This window comes from Neltuma alba, unplaced genomic scaffold (assembly GCF_004799145.2).
Source record: "Neltuma alba isolate B1F8T4 unplaced genomic scaffold, ASM479914v2 tig00011015_pilon, whole genome shotgun sequence".
Classification (NCBI taxonomy): Eukaryota; Viridiplantae; Streptophyta; class Magnoliopsida; order Fabales; family Fabaceae; genus Neltuma; species Neltuma alba.
The window spans coordinates 72,889-93,615 of NW_021635768.1; the positions used below are offsets into that span (position 1 = coordinate 72,889).

Consider the following 20,727-nt stretch of genomic DNA (forward strand, 5'->3'; position numbering starts at 1 on the left):
CTTTTATATAAAATAAGCACATGGTAGTGATGGGCCTCCGCTTTGTTGATGTTATTAGTCTAATGGATTTTTTTGGTGGAAGCTTTTGGCATGACCTGTTACTTGATAGATAACTTCAACTCCATGGGGTTTTGGCACTAAGGCTTTTCTATATTCATGAGTAATCAGTTTCTGTAGGAATCCTGGCTATTTCTCTGTGTCCTTCTGATTTCAATAAGTTTTCTTCTATCAAGAAAGTTATAGTTGAAATTGTTACACTCTATTTACCTTTAATTTCCCTCAAGGTGGTGTCATTGCAGTATTCTTGTGTTTAAGCTTTTGTTCCGTGTTTGTTGTAATATATGTTTGAAATATATGGTTAGGTTCGGGTAGAGGCTGCTTTGACACTACGTGCATTGGCTGAAGTTGATCCAACTTGTGTTGGTGGGCTAACTTCATACGGGGTTACCACTCTCACTGCTTCAAGGGAAAGTTTATCTTTTGAAAAGGTAAAAGTAATTTATAATATATTTTATTTTGCATGCACGTGATTTCATTACGTAGTTTAAATTAGAACTCTTTATCTTTTGAAAAGGTAAAAGTAAATTATTTTAATAATATATTTTATTTTGCATTCATTTGATTTGATCATGTAGTTTATTATGTTGTTAATTAGAATTAGCATTCTGTTACCCAAAAAAAAAAAAATTAGCAATCTTTTAGGCTGTTAACTCTGTGTAGGAGTTTAGTTGTATCCCTATTAGTCTTAATAAGGATTGAATGCATGTGATAATGTGTGAACGATTTTGATTAATAGTGTGATTACTTTCATAATGTATTAGCTTATCAGGTGGTCCTTTTGTTTGAGAAGGATGTTTTGTCCTCTGTTTTACATTTCACACCTTCCTCTTCAATAAAACTTTCTTTTCCCATAAAAAGGTTATTAAGTGGATGTTATCAACAGTTATCCTGTCAGCTGGTAGTTGGCCATTTGTGCCGAATGATATAAAATATGCCAAATGTTGTCTTAGTTTTTGAATGCCATAGCTGTTGAGGCAAATACAAGCTGTTGCTACATGCTCATAAACTTGTCAGCTAATCACTGTAGTCCATCTAATCAGCAATCTGTATTTATCTGCAAATACTTTAGTTGAATTTTGACTTTATTGGAAGTCAGATAGAGAGAGAGAGACCTTCAGCATGGCATGCAGCTTGACCATATCAATTAGTTTTGATACATTGTCTGCAGGGAGGCAGTTTGCAGTTTGAGCTGGATTCTTTGCATGGGCAGGCTTCTGTCTTGGCAGCTTTGGTAACTATTTCACCAAAATTACCTCTAGGTTACCCTGCTAGGTAACTTGTTCTGCTCTCCTGTACTGTCTTTTCTGTTTTATTTGAAGCTAGATAAGCTGAGATTTCGAAGTGATTTCAAAATGATCTGTCCTTCTGCTTGTATCCTTTTTCCTATTAGTATCATTCATTCAGATTTCAAGATGCTGAACAGCTTAAAAAGCAGCACTCTCATAACAGATCTAGGGACTTGATCACCTTGTGGCGGTGGTGTTTTCTATTTAATAGCATAGTTTCTAGCATTTTTGCATGCTTTATATTTTATTAGTACTGCCACACAATGTTCTCTTCGTGGAAGGACGTAATGGATGTTTCAACTTAGGTTACTTGAGATCTCTTTTGTCTAAACTTTGTTGACTGAACCAATTGCTCTGTGGATTTTTAGCATTGTGGTGCCATTCCTACTTTTTTGCAGTCTGACTTTCACTATGGTCAGCATACTAGTTAGTGACAGAATGATTGTCCTTGTTATGCTGTATTAATAAGCATCCCCTTGTTTTAAGCAGGTTGCCTAGATCAGTGCTTGGTGTTTCAAAGAGAATGTTGACTGAACACAGTCGAAATCCTGTGGCAGCCATGGTTGAAAAAGAAGCTGGGTGGTTGCTTTTATCATCTTTATTGTCTTCTTTAACGAAGGAGGTATATGGTATCTGTACTATTTGTTGTCGAACAATAATTTATTTTGAATGGAAAGAGGACTTATCGGGTTTAGAGCTTTTTAAAATATCTACTTCAAAATCAAATAAAAGTTCTATTATGATGAAAAATAAATTTATCAATGGAACCTTACTGGCATGTATAATGAGTTGAAGGCCTCTTCCTCAACACTATTGTCCATGTCCATATGAGATTCGTCAAAGGTTGACTGTTAAGGGTCTAACACAATTTTCCTCCTTTATCTAGGCTTAGGTTTGGCTATAAAACGTAGGTTGAGTTTTACGTTTATTGTCCATCTTCCTCAACACTAATAGAGGAAAAACACATCGCCATTCAATCCCTCTGCATGTCTAATAAGGAAGTTCCAAGTAAAAATCCATGAACTGAGCAACAGATCCATGGCAATGGCAAAGAGAGAGTTGTACTCGTTTGAAAAAGAGGTTTTGGTTAGTCCTGCCTAATATGTGGGGCCTACAGGTCTGCCTTGAGAGAATATAAGTCCAGACCCCAAGGGTCTGTCCGGGAGGAGAGGAAAAGTTGGGGAAAGAATCTTTTCCTCTCTTGTCCTTCCTTTTTTTTGTTCTTCTTCTTATATGGGCCCTAAAGCTGGCTGCAATGAAAGATATGAACAAGTATGTTGCATTTTCAAATTTTGATGGTGCAAATATATGGGGAGGTGTTCTTAGATCTTCAAATTGGCAACAAATCATAATATTAAATCTGTTGAATATTGTCCAACTAAGAGACTCAATTTTTGAGCTTTTGAATGGGACTGACATAAAAGGAGATCATCTTTAGTTTTTGTTGAGGTAAGGAAATGAATTGAGATTCGCAAGGGTACATACTAGAGGAGCCCATAGTCCGTATCCTGTTAGAAGGGCATCGGAACAGGGATAAGTAAAAAATCAGGGTACATATGCAAATTTGTCTTTTTTTCACTTAAGAAACTAATTCTTTATTCTGGAGTGGGTTGTGCTGTTCTATCGCAACTGAGAGTGGCAGTAGATCCATCTGCTAGTGTCACATGTCTAGGGGATTTTGAAGATTGAACATTAAAAAACTGGACTAGACGAACCTGAGTTATTATCAGTTACTCCAAAAACTCAATGTTTATATGGATTGTGGCTCGACGAGAAGACTTTATAGTATTACCCAGTTTAGCATTTCAGTGCATGATGCTGTATGAACGAGTGCCTGCTGAATAGAAATTGTGATAATTTCCTGTTTGTTTTTTATGGGTGAAAAACAAACAATGTTTCTAAGCTCCATAACTATAAGATATGTTGTAAACAGTTTTGAGCAATCTCAGAGAACAAGAAAGTTCAATTGATAATGTCCCAAACTAAATCACATATTATGCAATAAAAAGCAAGCTAAAATGGCTGTGAAGTTTTTCCAATGCATGTTTCAGATTTATGGTTTCTCTAATAAAAGAGCAAATCGTTGTGCATATAAAATCACAAGATTTGTGAAAATGAAACATGGCAGCTACTTAGCATGTGAATCTGTGTAAGTGACTCGAACTTTCCTGATAAGTTGCATATTATGGGGTCTTTCAACCCTTGCTCCTTGCAGGAGCTTGAAGAGGAAGTCTTTGATATTCTTTCCTTATGGGCTACCCTTTTTACTGGGAATCCAGAAAATGAAGTTCGGCAAACTGGGGATTTAATGTCAAGAATAAAGTAAGTATTTCTGTAAGTATGATTTATTTTTATAGGTCATAAAATCCTCATTGTGATCTTCTGTGTTGCCCCTTCATTTGATAGTTTTTAGGGCCCAGTTTGTATTTGAAACAATTAGTCTCCTGGTATTTTAATGTTGAGGTAATATTCTTTGCTAATGGATGTCAGAACATTCTGATCGGGGCCACACAGACAAATTTAATGTTTAGGACCATAAATTTTATTTTAGTTTTTTGAATGTAGAGCCTTTCATTTCCCCTTTATATTGATATGGGACACCCCTTAATGTTACGAAGCAATATACTTTGCCAGTGGACTTTATAATTTAATGGACCAATTCTCTACCATTCTGATGAACTCCAATTCATTAAGAATCACACTATGTCAGAGGATGCCAAGAATTCTCATACGTTTTTTCTTCGCTTAATTTCTACCTTTACCAAACTGCACCTGTACTATTAACTTTAAATCATTCTAGCTTCAAGGATAACAATATAACCAAGAAAACAAAAAGACACTCAGTCTTCTGAGTTTCTTTATCATCAGGGTTTTCGAAGGAAAATCAAAGTTGATAATAAGAATTCTATTTTTTCAAAATGGATATTTCTTAAATAACTTTCATGGACCTTCGTTTTTCTCTTTTTGCATTTTGCAGTGTCTGGTCTGCAGCTGTTGATGCTCTCACAGCATTTATAAGATGCTTTTTGTCTGGTAATTTTGCAAACGGCGGAGTATTACTCCAACCAATTCTTGTATACCTCAGTAGGTATGTTTGTTTAAGATTATTGTCTCCTGCTTTTGATGTTAAAATCTATCATTGTGCAACATCTTGTTCTTTTTCCTTTCTTTTTTTAAATTGTAACTTCTTGTTGACCTTAGGTTATAATTTTTGGAACATGTTATACACAGGGCATTATCATTTGTAATATTTTTAAGAGCCAAGGAACTGCCTAATGTAAAGCCAGCATTGGACATTTTTACCATCAGGATATTAATAGCCTACCAATCTCTTCCTGATCCTGGGTCATATAAAAATGACCACCCACAAATTATTCAACTATGCACAACTCCATTCAGGTAGTATTTTCTTTGCATTTATCTTACATTTGATTTTGTTTTCTGGGGTTGAATATTCTTTTTGAGGGATTGGCTATAGCTGACTTCGCTTAGTGAGATAAGTTTGTTGTTGTCTTCTTACTATATTTCTGACCGCAAATAGATAGCACAACTCTCCTTCATAAATCAGTTACATTATTTGGCTTTTCTTATGTAGTTTTATGTCAAATTATTTGTTTTCTTTTAAGATTTTTTTCATTACAGTTCTATACTTTCTTGTATTCCTATTCATATTTGAACAAAAAACAATAACTACAGTGTTCTATACTTTCTTCAACACCCCCCCCCCCAAAAAAAAAGAAAGAAAGAAACAAAAACAAAACTACCATGCGCTGACTTGAATGTTTGCTATTGCTTCTTTAAATAAGGTATGCCTCAGGATGTGAAGAGAGTTCTTGCTTGAGGTTGCTGTTGGACAAGAGAGATGCTTGGTTGGGCCCATGGATTCCTGGAAGGTCTCTAACTGGCTGTTCTATGATTGTACATTCTACGTACTTTGTGTTTACTTTGTTAATTTAAAAGAACTGCCTTTGAGGTTAGCTAAAACATGAAGGGACCTCCTATCTTGTTCACAAAATGAGAAATTCCTTTTTATAAGTAAATGAGCTACGCTGCAGTCTCCTCATTTCATCACCGTTGGATCTCTTTATAAAAATGTCTTAGCATCAATTTCAATGGCTTTCTACTGAGGTTAACTTGATTTTCTGGAATTGAGATGATAACTTGGTGTGCTTTGTTTTACAAAGAAATTTGTTGGGCTTGGCTTTTTGGGAATTGAAAAAAAGCCAAGCAAGCAGTTTAGCAACCCATGATAGTGGTTTGGTTCTGGATTTATAATGTTAAAGTTTTAGAGGCCTTGTGCCCTGCTGCTGTCCAACAAAGGGACCAGATTTTTTGCAGCTCAGTTCTGTATCTGACTGCTGCTATTGCTTCTCTGTTAAATAGTTTATTACTTAATTATAACCTTCTATCAAATGAGATGACCTTTTCATGCCTTCTATTTTCATTCAAATTATATTATTTCAGTCCTTATTAATGTATCCTTTCAAGCCATTTAGAATACTTTTGAACTTATGCCTCTAATTTTTAACCTACTCAAACTAGTAATACCTCTTATGTTTCTGAAGTAACAAGAAGAGCACATTAAAAGGCACTGCTTAAATCTGTAAAACCTTTCGCTCTCTTGTTTGTTTGATTCAACTGAGGATAAGAACTTCAACTTATATTTGCTGTACACTATATGTCTTGTTTATTTCCTCCTTTTTCTCACTGCATCCTGGAGCATCAGAGTTGGTCATCAGTTCACTGCGACCACCAATGGCTAGGGGCAACTCCTTGGCCACCATCAAGGCACCAATGTGAATGATCTATCATTTTTGTGCAAGGACCGTCAATGTTCATGTATTAGGGTGTAACTACAAGAATAAAATGCAATGATATTATTGATTTCCTCTCCATGACGACAATCAAAAGAGGGAAGACTAACATTGTAGAAAAAGCTAAATTAATTGGTGTAATTGTTTTATGTAAGACAAGATTTGATTTCTCTAAACCTCAGTAGAGGTGCCTCAATAATACAATTGTTATTAGCAGGTGGCTGTCTTAGTATCACTGAGTTATCTTGTTCTTTAATCATATATTAGGGATTGGTTTGAGGATGAGCTTCGTGCTTTTCAAGGTGGGAAAGATGGCCTTATGCCCTGTGTTTGGGAGAATGAACTTTCTGGCTTTCCTCAGGTATTACTCTTTTATGTCCTTGACAATTCGTTGTTGTATCTTCCTCTTCATTTTATTCTTTCTTTTGAGAGGACTGCTTGACCATGTCTGTTTGAATTTCCCTTCTCTTCCCTTCTATTAAAGACAGAGATAAGGACAAAGATGTCACTGAAAGTATGTGTTCCTCTCCAACCAAACAAATTGTACTAGATTACTGCTTAAACTACACTTTCATAAAATCTTCAAGCTCTTGGTCCAGCCTAATACCTTCAAAACATGCCATGAGTAGCGGCTCCAAATCAGAGGGCTACAAACTCACCATTCACCTGCAGATCTGAGCACGTTGACCTGAAAATGATTATAAGCCCAATAATGCATAAATGTTTAGGCTCAATTAGAATTACATTTAATATCCTGAGAAGTTGATTTGGGTCTTTTTGCAAATATTTATATAATCATAACCAGTTAGTTAAAACATATCTTTAGTGCTGAAAATGATCGGAGATTTATTTTATCCTGTTTGTTTCAGGTAGCTTTTTCTTTGCTGTTTTGGTACCTTTTTTGGCATGTGGTTATTCATTACTGACTTGACTTTTAACCTTGAAGCCGGAGACAATAAGCAAGACTTTGGTGAATCAAATGCTTCTCTTCTTTGGTACTATGTTTGCTTCTCAGGTACATACAGTGAATGAGTCAGCCTTGGCATGTTGTAGAGGAATTGAGCAAACAGTGTTATTGTTGTTTACATTATTTGGTACTTCCTATGTCAGAATAGTGGTGGCATGCTCTCGCTTCTTGAAATTATTGATCAGTGTTTGAAAGCTGGAAAAAAACAGCACTGGCATGCTGCAAGTGTCACCAATGTCTGCGTGGGGTTACTTGCAGGCTTCAAGGTGCTATTGATTGCTCTTTTGGCATTATCTTAGTAGGTTGTTGAACTTAAAACATGACCTGATACAATGATTTTGTTTTCCTAGTCCTTACTTTCAAGGCCACAAACGTTAGGACAGGAGATTCTGGGATTGGCACAATCTATTCTTGAGGTAACAATTTATTGATAAATTTATCTTCAGCTGGTTAAAATATTTGTTAAGATGATTTTCTTTGTTTTTGCCTTTTGTTGCATTTAACTTTTATCTCTGTCCAATTTCAATTTAAGGGTATATTGGTGGAGGGAGACATCTGTGCATCCCAGCGTAGAGCATCGGCAGAAGGCCTTGGTTATTTAGCTCGACTTGGAAATGATGTTTTCACTGCAAGAATGGTAAGGTTTTCACTTTTCAGTCTTTTTGTTCAAGCTCCATTTTTGCAAAGTCATGCTTCCTTGTGGTATTTTGTACAAACTTAACTGATTCTTTCTAAACTAACTTTTCCTAACGAAGTAACTCTCATTATGATAGTTTCTCTTAATGTATTAATTCCTTCTAACTTGATTTATCGAACAAACTTGGATGGTGATATTTTTTTCATGGCTGAAAACTGTTGTAATTGTGTTTTTTTTTCCCCTCCTTTTTCATGGTGGCAAGCAGACTCGATCACTACTTGGAGACCTGAATGTAGCCACTGATTCCAACTATGCTGGATCAATTGCTTTTGCACTTGGCTGCATTCATCACAGGTTCTTTATTGCAGTACCAGTTGATGATTTTGATGTCTATACAAAAAGTTTATTTGAGCAGTTTTTTTTATTTCTTTAAACACACATGAAATTCTATCCCCTTAGTTATCTTCCTTTTCTTTCGAATCACTGGTAGAATTTAATCAATAAAAAACTTGTTTGTAATCTTGAGCATAGGTCTTAATCATAAAGTCAATGGTTGAAATCTGGAAGTTTTACAAACTAGCTATAAATAGCTGGAAAATTTCCAACGGCTGAAAAATAGGACTTTATGAAGATTTTGGTGTGGAAATGTTCCTTATTCTGAAGCATATTCTCATCTTTATCAACTTTAAGCTTATATATTGGTGTCCATCTCTATATTTCTAAAACAAGTACACAATCCTAACTCTTAAGTTGATCTCTATCTCATATCCCCATATATTTCATAACAATTTTCATCTTATATATCTTGACTGCAGTGCAGGAGGGATTGCACTGTCAACTTTAGTGCCTGCTACAGTGAGCTCTATCTCTTCACTGGCTAAAAGTTCAGTTGCTAATCTACAAATCTGGTCTATGCATGGGCTTCTTTTGACTATTGAAGCTGCTGGCTTGTCCTATGTTTCTCATGTCCAGGTATTCAAATTTAGATGCCAGAATCTTGTGATCAGTATATTTATCATTTAATGTTACAAATAAAACTGATAATGTTTGATTGACTAGTTGAAACGTGAAGAGTGGTTCTTTCAAAAAATCATTAATTAACCAATGTTACTCTTGCACTGAGGCCTCACTCTATTGATTCATGTGTTCCGTTTAGTTCTTTACTATTGTTTTCGCTTTTTTATTAGTTTCGTGATCCTGTTTCTCCAATCTCTTGTTCCCTTTTACGTTAGTAAAAAGAATTCAAATTAAAGAACATATTCTGATTATTCTGCTAAAACGTGCATATCCTTAGGCGGTTCTTTCTGATTGTTTTCACAGGCAACCCTTGGCCTTGCTATGGACATTCTTCTATCTGATGAAAGTGGATTAGTTGACATTCGGCAAGGAGTTGCCCGCCTTATAAATGCTATTGTTGCTGTACTTGGTCCGGAACTTGCACCAGGCAGCATCTTTTTTTCACGCTGCAAGGTACTTTCTTTTGTGATAGAACACACTTGTGGAAGTCTGCCGTGTGTCACCCCTGTTTCCATTCAACCTCTATGCTAAAAACATTTTGCAAAAACATGGGGATAACCATTGGGATCCCAAACATATACAATTGGGTTTAGGGCGCTTTGAGGCCCAAGTCATACATAGACAATCCACAAGCCCAGGCATACATTTACAAAATAATTTAGCAGATTGCATACATTCCACCGGATAGGAAATCGGATAGAAATGGGCTCACCCCAACATTTCAGTAATAATCACATTGCTAAAATATCCTTTCATTCATCCATCACATCAAGAAACTCCGTAATAAGGGCTTAGCCCAATAAATATCTCAGTAGTCAGCTTCGTTACTAATATATCCTTTAAGTCTCAGAATAGTCAAAAGACATCTTAAGTTAAATCAATTTCCCAAAAGTACAAGTTTGAAGTAGAAATCCTAGGCCATGGCAACTAAAAGACAACATAATCAGGCATGGGTAACACCAACAAGAGAGAAGCTAGAGCCAGCAAGCTTGGTCCTTTTGTGCCTTCCCCCATTTCCTACTCAAGCTCTCACTTGAAAATAGTAAAAGGTTACATGTGAGATCTAATGTTTCAGTAACAATTACACATTCAATCATACATTTGCAAATTCTTTCGAAAACCATTCCAAATTGTTGATAGCACATCATTTCTCAAATCAGTTTCTCAAAACATACATGACATTTTGCAATCATTTCACTAGAATTTAAGAGGCCTGTTCCAAAACCTAGTTTACAAAGTATTCCACAAATCACAATGCATACATAGAGGCATGCAAATGTGAGGCTAAGTCCTGACATCCCTTATGACTCCTCTCCAACCTTATACAACCAAATGGAGCCACAAGCATACACATAAACCAATAGGGAATCACCCTATTCATTGGCTTGGGCCAGAGCTTCCCTAGTTCAAGGAATATATCTAGCCAAGGGTATAGAGCTCAAGATTGGGCTATGGCTCCCCTCTTTAAAGGACAAACCTAAGAGGTGTCCAGATGTCCCACGTTGCATTATAATCCTAGCCAAAAGAAAGCAGAGGGAATGGGGCCCTCTAGGTGCCATTCACTATGTGCAGAATCATGGCGTACCACGTGGCGGTGAAGTACAAGAGATATGTAGGTATAATGATATTCTAACCATCAACTCCATCCATCTAACCTCAACTTCGAGTGTATCACAATATGATGCAAGAATCACATGCAAGCATACTTGAAAGATCAAAGAACTTTAACAATGTGTCTAGTACAGTCCCAATAAAATTTCGTTCACAAGTATGCTCAAAAAGCTTCAAAGTACAAACAATTTTTCATATTCACAAGCATCCTTGAAAAGTTCCAAACCAAGATACAAACGAGTTCTAATGCCACGCATGCTTGAAAGTTTCTAAGTACATTACAACATTACACATAGTTGAGTTCTGGGGATGATACTGGTGTTATATCACTAGAGTCATTTTTCCTCCTTCTCTAGTGTTGTCACACTTAACACAATGGCATCAGAAAATCAGTGGGCATTCCTTAAATCCTTCCAATTTCACTCTCTCAAGCAAGTCACAAACTCATTCCTAAACCTCATACCACCCGCAATAATCACAACTTAACTTAAATTGCCCATGATTAACGCAAGGGCAGTAAAAATTGGGTGTTACACTGTGTGGCATTTTTTGACTCAAATCTACAAATAGTATTAGTCGTGCAAACTTTGTCCTGTTATTTGATTTAAATTTTACATATGCTTCCCTCCATGTTTCTCTTTTCAGTCTGCTGTCGCAGAGATAAGCTGCCGGCAAGAAACTGCAACTATGCTTGAGTATGTTCAATTCCATCTATTCCCACACTCCTATTCTTTTCACATGATCTAGTGTTCTGCTTTTAGAGTGCTGTTTTCTTTTGTTAAATATTTATTGATGATTATAGGAGGTTTGTTTTCTCTCTTTCAGGAGTGCACGCTTTACACAGCAACTTGTTCTTTTTGCCCCACAGGCTGTTTCTGTGCACTCCCATGTGCAAACTCTTCTCTCTACCTTGTCATCAAGACAGGTTTTCCCCCCAAAAAAATGCCATATTCATGTTCCTTTATAATATATGTATAGATTTCCTTACTTGTGCTTTCTTGATGCAGCCAACATTACGGCATCTTGCTATCTCCACTCTAAGACATCTTATTGAGAAAGATCCAGTATGTTGCCCATCTTATAAATATTTCTGATTTAGAAAGATTACCATATAAAATCTTCATCCTTCAAGTTGTTAATTTTTACAGGATTCCGTTATCGTTGAGCATATTGAGGATAACTTGTTCATTATGCTGGATGAAGAAACTGACTCTGAGTACGTAGAGAAAAATTGTTCGCCTTTCACTTTTTACTTGCTCTTGTGTATATTTGAACCACGTTTTTATTCTAATATTTTCACTTTTTTTTTTTTGGTTAATGGCTTTGATTTAATTTTTGTCCCTTTCCTTGCAATAAAACGTTTTAATAAAGAAATATAAAGGAATACTATGGAAAGGAATATAAGATATTCTCAAAAGTTGTAAAAATTTAGGGTTAATGGGTTTCTGATCATAAAAGGGAGAGCAGCCTATCATTTGAATTAAAAGATATAACTCCTTTAATTAATAGGAGAGGCTATAAAAGGTAATTGTGTGGACAAAAACCTTGCAGTATGGAATCATTGTAATTTATCTGTAATATAGTTTCTTATTTTGGTTTGTTGATTTTAATTAATGTTGGGCCCGAGTAATATTTTGGCATTGCACTTTCCATCTAGGGCCTAATTGTTCATTATCATTGTTAGAAGCCCTTGATTCTCTCCCTGATTCTCTCCCTTTATTCTCTCCATGATTTACCCATGATTCTAGCTAGACAATGAATTCCTGATTACTTGTGATATTGCAATATCTTTCATTTATTACTGATTGATTGTAACCGGTAGTATGAGACTCTATATATTGTACCCACATCATATGAAATAATATGGTAGAGTGAATTTTCAATACTCTTTAAGCATGGTATCAAAGCGTGTGAGCTTGGAAAGGGTCCTGGAGAGTCTGCCGTGAGCCAGAGAGAGAGAGACGGCGAGGAGAGAGAGAGAGAGTGAGTGAGGCGTCCTCAAAACTGGAACCAGAAGTGGTCCGTGGACGACACCACCCCTCCAGGCCTCACCGGCGTCCCTAGAAGCCGACGTCCAACGGAACTGCGCGTGACCCTCACGCGCCGTTACAAGCTCCGCGCGTGAATCCCACGCGCCGCCACGCCCCGCCACTGTACCAGCGCGTGCCGCCCACGCGCCGCCGCCAGAGACCTCCAGTACCTCCCAGAGACCCAGAAGATGGATAACCCAGAATTCCCACCACTTTTTGGGTCTGTTCGCAATATTCCAAGGGTTCTCATGTCCGGTACATCTTCAAATACTCAAGCTACTCCTTCTTCACCGATGGTTACTCCTTCTTCAGATCTGACAGTAGCCGCTGAACCTCAAGCTATGGGGGTAGCCCACAAAGTTAATGGAAGCAATTATCTCCAATGGTCTCAAAGTGTATTAATGTATCTGCGTGGGAAGCGTAAGGAGAAGTATATCAATGGAGAAGCAACACAACCTTCGCATAATGATCCCAAATTTGATACCTGGTTCGCTGAAAATAATCAGGTGATGTCTTGGTTGTGCAATTCAATGACTCTCGAAATCAGTGAAGGATACCTTCTTGCAAGTACAGCCAAGGAAATCTGGGATGCTGCTAAGCGGACCTACTCTACCCTCGATAACACTGCAGCCTTATTAGATCTAAAGAGGCAGCTCAAAGATCTGAAACAAGGCAACTTAACTGTGACTCAATACTACAGTACGTTGACAAAGATATGGCAGCAATTGGACCTCTTTGAAGTACATCCTTGGAAGGATATGGATGATGCTAATTACTACAGACAATTGGTGGAAAGAGGACGAACATATGACTTTCTGTTGGGCCTGAATGATGTTTTTGAAGAAGTGAGAGGGAGAATTATGGGACTGAAGCCGCTGCCATCCCTATTTGAAGTCTTCAGTATGGTTAAGTTCGAAGAAAGCCGAAGACACCTCACTCAAGGTAGCCTGACCGCAGCAGAGGGCTCGGCATTGGTGACGAGGGGGTTCCAGACATCAGAGGGCCCTGAGAAGAAAGGGAACAAGTGGTGCAACCACTGTAACAAGAGAGGCCACACCAGAGATGAATGCTGGAAACTACATGGGAAACCAACTCAAGGGAAACAGAAACAACGGGAAGATAGAAGGAGCCACCACACCTCCTCTGAAGAAAAAGGTGATGATGGAGACCAATTGACCAGAGAAGAGCTTCAAATGCTTCGTAAGATACTTGAAAAACAAAACAAATCAAAATCTGTTCCCAACGTGAACTTGATACAGTCAGGTAATTCCATTATAGCCCTCAATGCAATGATAACTAGTGATGAGACTTGGATTGTTGACTCCGGTGCTACAGATCACATGACTGGTAATAAGTCCTTCTTCAAAACCCTCAAATATTGCCATGAGAACCTTAGAGTAAAAGTGGCAACTGGACTGTATACTAAAGTTGAGGGTGTTGGCAGTGTGGCTCTATCTGAAGATCTGGAAATCCATAATGTTTTGTTTGTCCCTGCTCTTACTTGCAATCTTATTTCTGTGAGCAAATTAACTAAAGGGAAAGCATGTCGGGTGATATTTGATGATGTTAAATGTGTTTTTCAGGATTCGACCTCGGGGAGGAAGATTTTGACTGCTAAAGAATGGGATGGACTCTACTACTTTGAAGGAAAGGATATGAAGACAGCAGGAGCAAAGAAAGCTATGGTTAGCTCCAACTCTCAGAATAAAAATGTAATGTTGTGGCATCAAAGATTAGGCCACCCCAGCTTTGATTATATGAAGCATGTGTTTCCAACTTTATTCAATAAAAATTCTTCTCCTTTCCAATGTGAAACGTGTCAAATTGCTAAACAAACTCGCGCCTCTTATCCCAAACATACTTACAAACCTTCTACCCCGTTCACAATGATCCATACCGACATTTGGGGACCAGCCAAAACCAACACCCGAACAGGCACAAAGTGGTTTATCACATTCATAGATGATCACACCCGGGTCACATGGGTTTACCTTATGAAAGAGAAATCCGAAGCCCTACAAATTTTCAAAAACTTTTACTCGTTTGTGAGAACCCAATTCCAAACTACCATCAAAGTCCTGAGAAGTGACAATGCCAAAGAGTATGTGAGTGGAGCCTTTAGGGAATTTCTTGAGCAGGAGGGAATCCATCACCAAACCTCATGTGTTTATACTCCTCAACAAAATGGAGTTGCTGAGCGAAAGAATAGACACCTTTTGGAAGTGACCCGAGCTATTATGATGGAAAGAAATGTTCCAAATCTGTTTTGGGGAGATGCTGTACTAACCGCAGCCTATCTTATCAACCGCATGGCCTCTAAAATTCTCCACTTTAGTACCCCTATTCAAAAGCTCCTCGAGACTTACCCCACTTCACCTATCATCAATACCATCCCTCAAAAGGTCTTTGGGTGTGTCGTCTTTGTCCATAAACATGATGGAGGCAAACTAGGTGCTAGAGCAGAAAAATGCATTTTCCTCGGGTATTCCTCCACCAAAAAGGGGTACAAGTGTTATTGTCCCACCACCAGAAAACTTATAATCTCCAAAGACACAGTCTTTTATGAGGATGATGCTTACTATCCCAAATTACCCATTCAGGGGGAGCACTATGGAGTAGAATGGCTAATTACATCCGAACCTATAACCATACCGCCTCAAGACAACATCCCTGAACCGGAAACGGAACCAAAAACCCCTACTACTACACCTTCTCCAGAACACCAAAACTCCACAAACATCCCTCACCCAATGGAAACCAATGCTGAAATTGATGCAGGGGTGACAGAGCACTCAAGTCCTCAATCAGGTGAACAGGACAGTAGTAGTAGGGTTCCTTCCATTCCAAGGCAGCAACATGATTCCAATCCGGAGTTGGATCCTGAAGAACTGGGATGGCCTATTGCACTTAGAAAGGGGGTAAGATCGTGTACTCAACATCCTATTCAAAAATTTGTCTCCTATGGCAATTTATCTGCGAGAATGCAAACTTTTGTAGTGAATAGCTCACAGGTGAAAATTCCAGAAACATTTCAACAGGCTGTAACAGATCCTAATTGGAAACATGCTGCATATGAGGAGTTGAGAGCCTTGAAGGAGAATAACACGTGGGATATCACCACACTTCCTAAAGGCAAGAAAGCAGTGGGTTGCAGGTGGATCTTCACCCCTAAATTCAATCCTGATGGCAGCATCAACAAGTACAAAGGAAGATTAGTTGCCAAAGGGTACACCCAAACCTATGGGATTGATTATCAAGAAACGTTTGCTCCTGTGGCAAAATTCAACACCATCCAGGTACTCCTGTCCCTAGCTGCCAACCTTGATTGGCCCCTACATCAACTAGATGTGAAGAATGCTTTCCTAAATGGAGATTTGGAGGAGGAAGTGTACATGGAAATTCCAGATGGAGTAATAGCTCCGCCCAACTCAGTTTGCAAATTGAAGAAATCATTATATGGCCTGAAACAATCTCCACGAGCATGGTTCGACAGGTTTGCCAAAGCGATCAAAAGGTTTGGCTACATTCAAGGACAAGCTGATCACACTCTTTTCGTCAAACACAGTGATGGAAAGGTAACGATCCTAATTGTGTATGTGGATGATATAGTCATAACTGGCAGTGATGAGGTTTCTATCTCCCACCTCAAGAAGGCCCTGGCTAGGGAATTCCAAGTGAAGGATCTAGGCCAAATGAAGTACTTTCTTGGAATGGAGGTTGCTAGATCCAAAAAGGGTATAAGTGTGTCTCAACGAAAGTACACACTGGACTTACTCCACGAAACAGGAATACTTGGGGCTAAACCTAGTGAGACTCCTATGGAAGAGTCATGCAATCTGGAAGTGAAACCAAAAGGGACACCAGTTAACTCAGAAAGGTACAGAAGACTTGTGGGCAAACTAATCTACTTGACTCATACAAGGCCTGACATTAGTTATGCAGTTGGAGTGGTAAGCCAATTTATGCATCAACCCCAGGAAGAACACATGGAAGCAGTATACAGAATCCTCACCTACCTCAAACTCAACCCTGGAAGAGGACTATTCTTTAAAAAGGGGAGTACAAGGAGCATCGAGGTCTACACTGATGCAGATCATGGGAGAGCTGTGGATAACAGAAGATCTGTCACAGGATACTGTACTTATGTTTGGGAAACTTAGTCACTTGGCGAAGCAAGAAACAGACAGTAGTCTCAAGAAGCAGTGCTGAGGCTGAGCTAAGAGCTGTAGCCCTGGGGGTATGTGAAGGAATGTGGGTGATTAGACTTCTGAAGGAATTGAGAATCTCCTATGAAGGACCTATGAATCTCTGGTGTGACAATCAAGCCAGCATTGAAATGACCAAAAATCCTGTGTATCACGACCGAACAAAGCATGTTGACATTGATCGGCACTTCATCAAAGAAAAGGTCGAGAATGGCATCATTAACTTGAACTATGTGCGTTCAACTGATCAGATTGCTGATCATGACCAAACCGTTAGCCAGAGTCAAGTTTGAAGGGCTTCGAAACAAGCTGGGAATGGTTGACATCTACTCTCCAGCTTGAGGGGGAGTGTTAGAAGCCCTTGATTCTCTCCCTGATTCTCTCCCTTTATTCTCTCCATGATTTACCCATGATTCTAGCTAGACAATGAATTCCTGATTACTTGTGATATTGCAATATCTTTCATTTATTACTGATTGATTGTAACCGGTAGTATGAGACTCTATATATTGTACCCACATCATATGAAATAATATGGTAGAGTGAATTTTCAATACTCTTTAAGCAATCATTAAAAGTTGGCTTTGGCGTGGCTTTGGCGAACAATAGTTGATATGTGGTTTTTACATAACATTTTTCCTCCTCTGTCTACACAGAATCGGTAACCTGGTACAGACAACAATTATGCGATTACTCTATGTATCCTGCCCTTCGTCTCCGTCTCATTGGATATCAATATTTCGCAAAGTGGTAAGCTCTGTCTCAAAAATATGTTTTAGTGTGCAAAACCATGGGTGTTCTATGTTTATTCTAGGCCGTTCCTAACTTCCTATGATGACTGTCATAAGGAACTTTTATAGCTCCTTTAAAGAATAAAAGTGCAGATGAAATGTTTTGAAATGGAAGGATGCGGAAAACAATATTTAGCTTTTGAAATTTATGTTGATTTAATGGCGTTTCACAGGTCCTTGCAACATCAATTAGAAACACTGAAAATAGCAATAAGGCAGGAAATGACAACTCAGATGCTGATACAAGGTTGAACTTTGGGGATGATGAAAATATGGTTTCTAGCTCCAGTGGTAACCAGGGTTACAAATTTGAAGCTTCCATTGGCACTGCTAATAGAGAGAGGCACCTCAGATATCGGACCAGACTTTTTGCGGCAGAGTATGCATTGCTTAATATATGTGTGTGTGTGTGTATATGTATGTATAGTGAAATTACATAAACTTATTGTGAAATTACATGAACTTATCTCATTTTCAAAATCTTACATCAACCTTTTTTTTTTTTTTAACCCCTTTTGGTGATCCTTTCTGAAGGACACGGAGAGTTCCGATTTTGTTGTGTGTTTTATTCATCTCGGTATACAAATATATACAAGCAGAGGAGCTATCTTGGCTGATTATACAAGGCCGAAGATCATGGGATAGATTATAATCAAATCAGAATTCAAACAATGAAATCATAATATTTACATATCTAAATATTCTTTCCTATAATATCGGTAAATACCCACACTCCCCCTTAAGTTGGACCATAAATATTTGTCATGTCCAACTTGCCAATTAAATGCTCAAATTGATCTCTCGGCAATCCCTTAGTGAGAATGTCTATTGTCTGTTCCTTTGAAGGAATGTAGTTCAGGCAAATAATGCCAGTATCAATCTTTTCCCTTATGAAGTGCCTGTCTACTTCCACATGTTTAGTTCGATCATGTTGAACTGGGTTATGTGATATATTAATGGCAGCCACCTTATCTGAGTAAAGCTTGATTGGTAAACCCAGGTTCTTCTTCAATTCTTCAAGAACCCTTTTCAGCCATATACCTTCACATATACCAAGAGCTATAGCTCTGAATTCTGCTTTTGCACTGCTTCTGGCAACTACACTCTGTTTCTTGCTTCCCCAAGTTACGCGATTGCCCCAAACATAGATGCAATACCCTAAAGTGGATTTTTTGTCATCTTGGTCCCCAGCCCAATCCGCATCTGTGAATATCTCCACAGTTTGCCTATCACAATTTTTAAATAGCAGTCCATGCCCTGGAGACCCCTTTAGATACCTGAGGATCCTATAGACCTCGTTAAGGTGTTTCTGTTTATGATTATGGGAGTGTTGGCTCAGCACACTCACTGCAAAGGCAATGTCAAGTCGAGTATGGGAAAGATAGATAAGTTTTCCCACTATACGTTGATAGCGCCCCATATCTACACTCTTACCAAGATCTCCTTCGTCATCAATTTTGTCTGCTCGTATCGAGGTGTCACTTGGTCTACATCCCAACATACCTGTATCTTTTAGGAGATCCAGAATGTATTTTCGCTGTGAAATATAGATTCCTCTCCTTGATCGTGCCACCTCTATACCAAGGAAGTATTTCATCTCACCAAGATCTTTTATATGAAATTCACGAGCCAAGTTTGCTTTGATACATTCTATTTCTGCAACATCATCTCCTGTGAGAACTATGTCATCAACATACACTATAAGGACTGTTATCTTGTCCCCTTGATGCTTAAAGAACATAGTATGATCACTCTGCCCTTGAGTATAGCCTTGCTTCTGTAGGACTCGAGTGAATCTGTCAAACCATGCTTGCGGTGACTGTTTGAGGTCGTACAATGATCGTTTCAACTTACAAACTTGTCTTGAGTTTGTTCCTGGAAACCCTGGAGGCAGTTTCATGTACACCTTTTTCTTGAGTTCCCCGTTAAGAAAAACATTCTTCACATCTAGCTGATGTAAGGGCCAATCCAAGTTGGCTGCCAAAGAAAGTATCACCTTGATTATATTGAGTTTTGCAATTGGGGCAAAAGTTTTTGTATAATCCATGCCATAGATATGAGAGAATCCCTTTGCAACTAACCTAACTTTATATTTCTCTAGACTACCATCAGCTTTATACTTTGGGGTAAACACCCACTTATAGCTAACTGGTTTCTTTCCTTTAGGAAGATCAACAATTTCCCAGGTACCATTTCTTCTAAGCGCTTCCATTTCATCCATAACGGCCTGTCTCCACTCAGGTATGGCTAAGGCTTCATCAATGTCATGTGGTACTTTTATATTGTCAAGGTGGGATATAAAGGCATGGTATCTCGATGAGAGAGCTTTATATAACACAAACTTCTCTATAGGATGTTGAGAGCAAGTTCTGGGCTTCTTTCTTACTGCAATTGGAAGATCAAGATCAAGATTCTCTTCTGTTACACCTTGTTGCTCCTCTGGATTTGCCACCGGGTTTGACTCTAGGCAGATACTTGGAGTCTGCGGTTCATTACCTATCCTTGGTGGACTCGTGTATAGACCTTTACTTGCTGATTTGTGTCTCCCCCGGGATAGACTTCTCTTTTCCACTAGGCACCTGTTTTGTGTCACCGATAGTTTCAGGTATAGGTTCAGATAGTGGATTAGGTTCAGTTAGTTCTGGGTCAGGTGGAACAGTTTCAGATTCGTGAACAATGGTTTCAGGTATAGGAAGGGTGTTCTCAGGTAGGCTTTCAGGTTCGGGTAGGATAATTTTGTCATTATCAAGAGGGTCATAGGTCTGGAATTCTAGCTCATTCTCCCCTTGAATTTCAGCCTTTGAGTAATACGGTTGGTTTTCATGGAAGATGACATCACAGGTGATATACAGCCGTTTTGTGGTGGGATCATAGCATTTATACCTTTTTTGAGTGGCTGAGTACCCAAGGAAGACACATCGAATGGCTTTAGGATCAAGTTTATCAGTGTGAGGTAGGTGAACATAGGAGGTGCAATCAAAGATTTTGAGAGGCAAAGTGTTCTCAAGGTATGGAAGGTTATAGTATTGGTGTAGGACTTGGCGAGGGGTTTTATAGGACAATGGTTTGCTGGGCATGTGGTTTATAAGAAAGGTAGCAGTAAGAACAGCATCATCCCAGTAAAATTTTGGAACATGGCTGCTAAACATGATAGCTCGTGCAGTTTCAAGAATATGACGGTTTTTCCTCTCAGCAATGCCATTTTGTTGAGGAGTGCTGGGACAGATGCTTTTGTGGAGAATACCATGAGTATTGAGAAAGTTGGATAAGGTATTATTGAAATATTCGGTTCCATTATCTGTATGAAGG

At 38.5% G+C, this 20,727-nt stretch overlaps 1 protein-coding gene across 1 annotated transcript in view; it reads left to right on the forward strand.

The window, feature by feature from the left end:
* Nucleotides 1-20,727, forward strand: part of LOC114760738 (protein SWEETIE) — a 40,176-nt gene that overhangs the window by 9,884 nt on the left and 9,565 nt on the right. Inside the window, exons 12-32 of the mRNA XM_028950031.1 lie at nucleotides 363-488; nucleotides 1,229-1,332; nucleotides 1,836-1,968; nucleotides 3,562-3,668; nucleotides 4,324-4,434; nucleotides 4,578-4,745; nucleotides 5,153-5,239; nucleotides 6,428-6,521; nucleotides 7,107-7,175; nucleotides 7,271-7,393; nucleotides 7,478-7,543; nucleotides 7,660-7,764; nucleotides 8,030-8,118; nucleotides 8,580-8,736; nucleotides 9,085-9,234; nucleotides 11,038-11,087; nucleotides 11,218-11,317; nucleotides 11,400-11,456; nucleotides 11,541-11,608; nucleotides 17,284-17,377; nucleotides 17,592-17,797. Of these exons, the coding sequence (XP_028805864.1) occupies nucleotides 363-488; nucleotides 1,229-1,332; nucleotides 1,836-1,968; nucleotides 3,562-3,668; nucleotides 4,324-4,434; nucleotides 4,578-4,745; nucleotides 5,153-5,239; nucleotides 6,428-6,521; nucleotides 7,107-7,175; nucleotides 7,271-7,393; nucleotides 7,478-7,543; nucleotides 7,660-7,764; nucleotides 8,030-8,118; nucleotides 8,580-8,736; nucleotides 9,085-9,234; nucleotides 11,038-11,087; nucleotides 11,218-11,317; nucleotides 11,400-11,456; nucleotides 11,541-11,608; nucleotides 17,284-17,377; nucleotides 17,592-17,797 (2,264 nt within the window). The remainder of the gene's footprint in view (nucleotides 1-362; nucleotides 489-1,228; nucleotides 1,333-1,835; nucleotides 1,969-3,561; nucleotides 3,669-4,323; nucleotides 4,435-4,577; nucleotides 4,746-5,152; nucleotides 5,240-6,427; nucleotides 6,522-7,106; nucleotides 7,176-7,270; nucleotides 7,394-7,477; nucleotides 7,544-7,659; nucleotides 7,765-8,029; nucleotides 8,119-8,579; nucleotides 8,737-9,084; nucleotides 9,235-11,037; nucleotides 11,088-11,217; nucleotides 11,318-11,399; nucleotides 11,457-11,540; nucleotides 11,609-17,283; nucleotides 17,378-17,591; nucleotides 17,798-20,727) is intronic.